The sequence below is a fragment of the Triticum dicoccoides genome, chromosome 3B (assembly GCF_002162155.2).
Source record: "Triticum dicoccoides isolate Atlit2015 ecotype Zavitan chromosome 3B, WEW_v2.0, whole genome shotgun sequence".
In the NCBI taxonomy this organism is placed as follows: domain Eukaryota; kingdom Viridiplantae; phylum Streptophyta; class Magnoliopsida; order Poales; family Poaceae; genus Triticum; species Triticum dicoccoides.
Genome location: NC_041385.1, coordinates 607,658,329 through 607,664,841, shown reverse-complemented (window position 1 = coordinate 607,664,841; position 6,513 = coordinate 607,658,329). Strand labels below are relative to the sequence as shown.

Sequence of the window (6,513 nt, the reverse complement as noted above, 5' to 3'; positions counted from 1 at the left end):
AGTCGAAGGCAGCCGCTGCCCAGGGGGGGGGGGATGAGAGGCGATAAATGCTGCGGTTTTTTTGTGCATTTGTGGCTGCCGTTTCAAGGGGGCGAGTGGAAGAAAGAGGGGCGGCAGAGCACAGAAGAGAGAGCGGCGGCGGCGAGCGGAAGAGAAGACAAGGCTGGGCGTCGTAGGACCGTACTGCTATTAGAAAAAGGTCGGTTTACATGGGCCAGAACGAACGACCAGCTAAGCCAGCCACGGCCTGATTTTTAGATGGGCTAGCATCAACGATGGGCAGCTCAGGTTCGCTAGATGGGCACGTATGTCAAAAAAAAACCTAGATGGGCACGTCTATATATCCTACAGTAAAAAAAGTCTAGATTGCACGTATCAACCTGTGGTTGAGATGGTTAAGTGGACAGTGGTATCCCCAACCCACCAGGGTTCAAATCCTGGTGCTCGCATTATTTCTGAAATTATTAATAATTTCAGGATTTCCGGCGATGCGCTTTCAGTGGGAGGAGACGTTTCCGTCGACGACGAGGTGCCTACGGTGACTTCATAAATCTCAAGATGATATGCCGGCTCAGTCTTTCGGAGGTGCTTACAGGGGTAGGATGTGCGTGTGTGCGTTCATAGGGGTGAGTGTAAAAAAAACCGTGAGAGGTGCGGTTGCAACTTGGCTGCCGATTATCCTGTGCACGCGCGCGATGCAAGAGCGTGGGACGTGGCACGAAGGTGATGTGGACAGTGTGCATGATGAGAGAATAGAGAGAAGTGGGAAGCAACTTTTTAAGAATGGTAGATAAGTAACTCACCATACTAAAGAAAACACATTTTTCAGAGAAAGATATGTTTAGTGTGTACGTTCATTCATTTCAGTCTGTATATAGTCCATATTAAAATATGTAAAACATGTTACATTTGTGGACGAAGGAGCATTTGATAATTATAAGCGAAACAATAAAAATACATTACATCAAAAATTACATTGTCCTTCCTTCCACTATACGTCGTCCACCGGAACTTGAGAATAAACTTAACTGACATCGGGAGAAAGAGACACCTGCAAACGCCTCGTTATACTAGGATTTGAAGACCTCAATAATCACTGGCGACAGAGACGAGATGTAGCAACTGTTGAAGAAATATCAGTTAGGGCCCTGCCACAAAACTTAACTGCAAACGCCAATGCAGCGCAGGCTTGCAATACTTCAACATCTGTCTAAAAAGTTGGAGAAACCGGGCCGTGCCACAAAACAACTAGAAAGAATAAGTCGTCGCGCCAAGAGCCAGCCAATTGCTTCTGTTGACGTACACATCAACTGCTCCGGCTGAAAAGAGCCAGTATATTTGACAACATCTACTTGCATATGCCTCTCATACGCATCGATCCTATTCCAACGTGGCATCGCAAACACCACCTCGCCGAAGGAAAATAAGAACATACTAGACCTACGAAAATTGAAAGGGGCGGATTTCCACTCCTCTAATTGCCGATAAACCGTCGAGCGAAAGAGATGAACGGGGATGAGACAGCGATGTTGAGGAGACCTTGATGACAGATAGGGTTGAGCAATGAGTGTTGCAAAAGGGAAAACAACTTTGTAGGCTTTGTTAGAGAAATTTGCAACGACCATATGCACGCCGACACGACAAGGAAAGAAGAAACCACGAGGCGCGCGCGCACACACACAGAGATGGTACCGCTAAAAATCCTCTGTAACTAAATATAAGATGAACTACAAAAACTGGAAATCCAATTTGGCTGTTGGGAGCATATGCTCCTACCTGTCAAAAATGTTTTTTTTTGGAAATGTCACATTTAAAAAGAATGTGACCGTTGTCACACCAAAATGCTACCTGCAAGTTTTTTGGAAGAAAGCTCAAGTATTTTGAACAGTGAATAAAAGAACATAGTCGAACGACAAATGTTACCCTCAAATGTTACACTTATTTTTGTCTTTTTCACCGACAAAGCATCGTCATCCCCTTTCGCATGAAAATTGTCAAGCACACTTGTTACCTAACAAGAACATCTAAAAAATCAGAATTTTAAAATTTTATTTTACTATTTATTTTGAATTTATTGTTCATTAGGGAGCATTTGCACCCCAAAGCCAAAGATTTCTTATATTTAGTTACAAAGGTAGTAGACTATCTCCACCTCCTCCTCCTCCTCCTCCAAGAAAGAAAGTTAGGGTTTGTGCCTTTCTTCGGCGCCGGCGCAGGTCCGCCTCGTCTCCGGTGGCCCTAGGGCCATGGAGGCGCGCTGGATCCTGGCAAGGGCCGACGGGGGGCTCCGTTTTTAGTCGTTTTTTTCAATCTTGTTAGGATTTGTGTCCTACTCAGGAAGGCGAGACGGCGGCGGTTCCCTGAAGATGGAATAAAGGTCTCCCCGCCTAGCCCCCGTTCCGGCGGTGCGTCTAGCATCATTGGTGGACGTGTGGAGGCGTGTCTCCGGCAGATCTATCTTTGGTGGATTTGCTCGGATCTCGTCGTTGTTCGTCTACGTTCGTGTGTCTTAGGTTTGGATCCTTTCGATCTACGTTATTTTTCATCGGCGGCGGTTGCTGTTCTGGGGTGCTGGTCCTATGGGGCCTTAGCACGACGACTTCCCGACTGTCTACTACAACAAGTTGTGCCCGGCTCCAGCGATGGAGGGACGATGACGGCGGCGCGCCTTCGGCTCGCTTCGGTGCTTGTAATCGTCGCTAGGTGGTCTACGAATCTGGATGTAAATTTTATTTCTGGTATTCGTTGTACTGCCATGATTGAATATGAATAGATTGAAAGTTTTTCCGAAAAAAAGGTAGTAGACTATTATATATTTAGTTACAAAAGCAGTCAAAAGCTTTTATATTTCTTTACGGATGGGGTATCATGTATGAGCTCTTTTACGGTACCCTGCAATGAATATGAGCCGTCTATTCTCGAAATCAAAGGGTGGTGGTCGATCTATACTGCTCAACTGGGCGACTATCATCGCCAGCAGTACCGGTGACACCGGACGCTCCGCATGCAGCAATATACTTGTTGTGAGGGTAATTTAGGGAGAGAAAAACTAGCCGGCTCTCGACCAAGCGAACCTGTTCGTTCGCTTCCCTTTTCCTGCTGCCGCATGCATGCGCCCGCAGGCTAGGATTCTGGCGGCCGCCTCGTCGCCTTCATACTCTTGGCCGTGCTTGTGGAACGAAGCTGCTACGCCACCGGCCATGCTCGTCGACCGCGGCACGCGCTCACGGCCTAACTCGTCTTGACGAGGATTCCTCTTCCTCCCTTCCTCTGTGCCGGCGACCATCGTGGCATCTCGTCTTCCTATGCATCCCCTTCCTTGGCCATGCTGGTGGACCAGGCGCTCAGAGGTACGGTCCAGGTCATCCGCTCGCGGAGGGTGGCGGCGGGAGCGCGCTGGGAAAGAGGGACGCGGTGGCGAGTTCGACGATGGTGGAGCGGGCTAGTTGGCTACGTCGAGTTGGCGGATGCGGTGGGTAGAGCAACGGCCGATGCCTCAACCAGGGCAAATAGAACGGCCGATTGCTAATGGGCTAGCGTTATCTTAGAAAACGCGAAAATGACTAGAACTACCCTCACGGAATCAACGGTAGATGATTGTATACTGCTACCTCCCATCTTTAACAGTATAGGGTACCATAAAAAAGCTCTGTATATAGGGCCAGTTCTTCGGGCAACTTAAGAAATAAGCCGTCTCCTCCCCAGCTTTTTTCATAAGCCGCGTCTCTTGTTCATTGAGGCTTCTAAACTAGTTATGGATAACTAATTTAGAAGTCTCAACAAATTTAGAGGACGGCTTATTTTTGAAGCTGAAGAGAGACAACTTATTTTCTAAAGCCGCCCAAAAAAATTGGCCCTTACTACTCTAAAACGTTCTGCATTTGTTTATAGAGGGAGTAGCTAAAAGGGGATAATTTGTAATGTGCACACGGTGTATAGAAACAATTCTCATACTATAACTTTTCAATTTTGATTTAGTAGCATGCACACTAAAATAGCAGTTTTTCATGAATCAAATAACTATTCATCCTAGCTTCCAAAAAAGAAAAGAGAAAAACTATTCATCCTCCACATCGCCCACCAAAAAATCAGATCCCGTACAGAATAAAAAAATGAAAATGGTTGTAAATATCCACAATTCAATTGCATCTTTACGCGCCAGGAGAAGCGGAAGGCAAATGTTTGCTCAGCTGTCCTCGTCGTCGTACCGACGGCTCCGGAGAACCGAGCTCACCGAGCTGTAGCCGAGCACGTGGTGGAGTAGCCCATGGTCGGGGCCCTGCCGTAGCTGCTCGCCGCTCAAACGGCTCCTCGCAGTTGCACGCGTGTTCTGCTCCTCCGCGTCGTCGGCGCCAAAACCAGCTGGCTGCGGCGCGGAGAATATCTTCCTCGGCCGGTTCGTCGTCGAGCCGGCGCCCCTCGCCGGCAGCGTCACCTCGAGCATTTCCTCGCAGCCGCCGCATTGCAGCCTGGCGATTTTGTCTACAGATAGGCCGGCCGGTAGCAGCAGTATCTCCTCGCACTTGTCGCAGAGGACGAACGGCGTGCCGCCCATCACCGGGCGGCAGATTAGGTGCCTCGCCGACGCACCGCGCCGGCTGCTCGATGCCGATGCCGGTGCCGATGCCGGTGCCAATGCCGACGCCGACGCCGACATCCACGAAGACAATGATGATGAGGTGGTGGCCGTGCCAGGGCGCCGGCCGCTGCCGGTGGCCGGCAATGCCTGTGCAAGCTGCGACTCGAGGCGGCGCAGGATGCGGGAATCGCGGCGTGTCACTTTCTGAGGGGCGCTGTTGCTGCCAGACGCGCTCTTGGGAGGCAGGCCGGGAGCGAGCCGGGGCGCGTCGACTCTGAGTGGCTCCTCGACGGCGACGATGAGCTTCCGGAGGTTCTCGAGAGCGTGCAGGAGGTTCTGCTGGAACCCCGGGTCAGCCAGCGGCGATCTCGAGGCCGCACCAGCGGCCGGTCCATCCCCCGACATGCCCATCGCCGCCTCGAGTTCCTGCGAGTTCAGCGGCGACGCCCGGCGGCCGTAGGACGAGGCCGACCTCGTCCGCGGCACGTCGAACTCTCCGCCCGCGTCCTTGGGCGGGTCGAGGTCAGCGCTCGCCGGCCGCCTGGTCCTCCGCGACGCCGGTCGGAGCTCGCTCACGCGGCTGTGGAGCGGCGACCCGCTTCCTCGAACCTCCGCCTCGTCGTACCGGCCCAGATCGCCGCTCCTTGGACCGGTCCTGATCGCGCTGTAGGGCCTGTACGCGGACGAGGAGGACGCGACCCCGTTGTCCCGGCTGGTCGGCTCGAGGTCCCCGCCATTGGACGGCTCCGTCTCGTCGGAGTAGGTGGACATGGTGTCGAAGGAGAGGATCTCGAGCTGCGCGAGCGAGTACTCGGTGTCGTCCGTGGGCTCCGGGTTCTTGCCTCGGATGGGCGTGCGGCACTTGCTGCAGTAGTAGATGACGGCCTGCGGGTCCTGGTAGATCATGGCGCGGCAGTAGGGGCACCGCCCGAACCGCCGCTTCACCTGCTCGCTCTCCATGGCCCCCGTCGTCTCCGGCCTCTTCTCACGACACGAGCTGCAGGAAATGAGGTAGGGTTAGCAATGCTCTCCTCCGTATTCGATCGGGGATTATTCTCTCTAATTAGTCCTCCGCTCCAAAGGAGGGGAACATTCGGCGTGTCCAATTCGTAGATAGAGTTGGAGAGACCATCCCTCAGATGCATCGAGAATTCTACATGATCGCGTCCTCTGTTATCCAATCTACCCTACTTGATAAGAACAGGGCGAGAATTCCTGAGCAAGAACAAGAACTGATGGAGGGTTTACCTCGATCGACGCCGGTCAAATTCTCAGACTCAGATTCCTCGTCTCTTCGTCCACTGCTCGCTGATCATTCGCAGCCCGATCTCCCACGGGCAGACCAAAGAAGATAAAATAGCTCTGCGTATTTTCTTTTCTGCAACGCGGATCCCAAAGCAAGCAAGCAACCAGTAGGAGCAGGACGACCGAGCGAGGAAGCGAAGCAGCAGAAAAGTCTCCCTCCAGCTCCCGTGACAGCGAGCGAGGAAGCAGCCAGCGGGGAGAAGAGATGTGAGGATGACAATTCTCGACGATGCCAATTAAGAGGAGGCCACGCCACACGTTTAGGAAAGGAATGGGCCGGAGCCGGAGCGCGGATCGCTGCTTCCAAACCCCCGTTGACGGGCGCGTTAGAGCAACGAGTGAATTCATACGGTAGGTGCACTGGCGTTGAAAGCGAAGAGTAGTAGGGGACCCGGTCCTGCCTGCGAGCTCTACCCTCCCCTCTCTCTGAAGAATTCTTGTACTGCCAACTGCTACTTGGGACTTGGGAGTAGTACAAACCAGGGCATCGAAATATGGCTTTCTTCAACCCCGTGCATCAAACTTTTTGTAAATGTCTCGATCATACGATCCGGACACTTTAAGCACTTTCATGCTGTCCGCACATTCAAACTCCCATAACCCGAAAGCAACCCTAGAGGAGGTTTGCG

At 52.2% G+C, this 6,513-nt stretch overlaps 1 protein-coding gene across 1 annotated transcript; it reads right to left on the bottom strand.

Moving 5' to 3' along the window:
• Nucleotides 1-3,936: 3,936 nt before the first annotated feature.
• On the bottom strand, nucleotides 3,937-6,068 carry LOC119277404 (pneumococcal serine-rich repeat protein-like). The gene is made up of 2 exons (XM_037558687.1): nucleotides 5,828-6,068; nucleotides 3,937-5,576 (listed from the first exon to the last, which is right to left on the bottom strand). Exon 2 carries the CDS (start codon nucleotides 5,537-5,539, stop codon nucleotides 4,187-4,189), a length of 1,353 nt encoding a protein of 450 aa, XP_037414584.1. The 5' UTR covers nucleotides 5,540-5,576; nucleotides 5,828-6,068; the 3' UTR covers nucleotides 3,937-4,186.
• Between the last annotated feature and the right edge of the window lie 445 nt (nucleotides 6,069-6,513).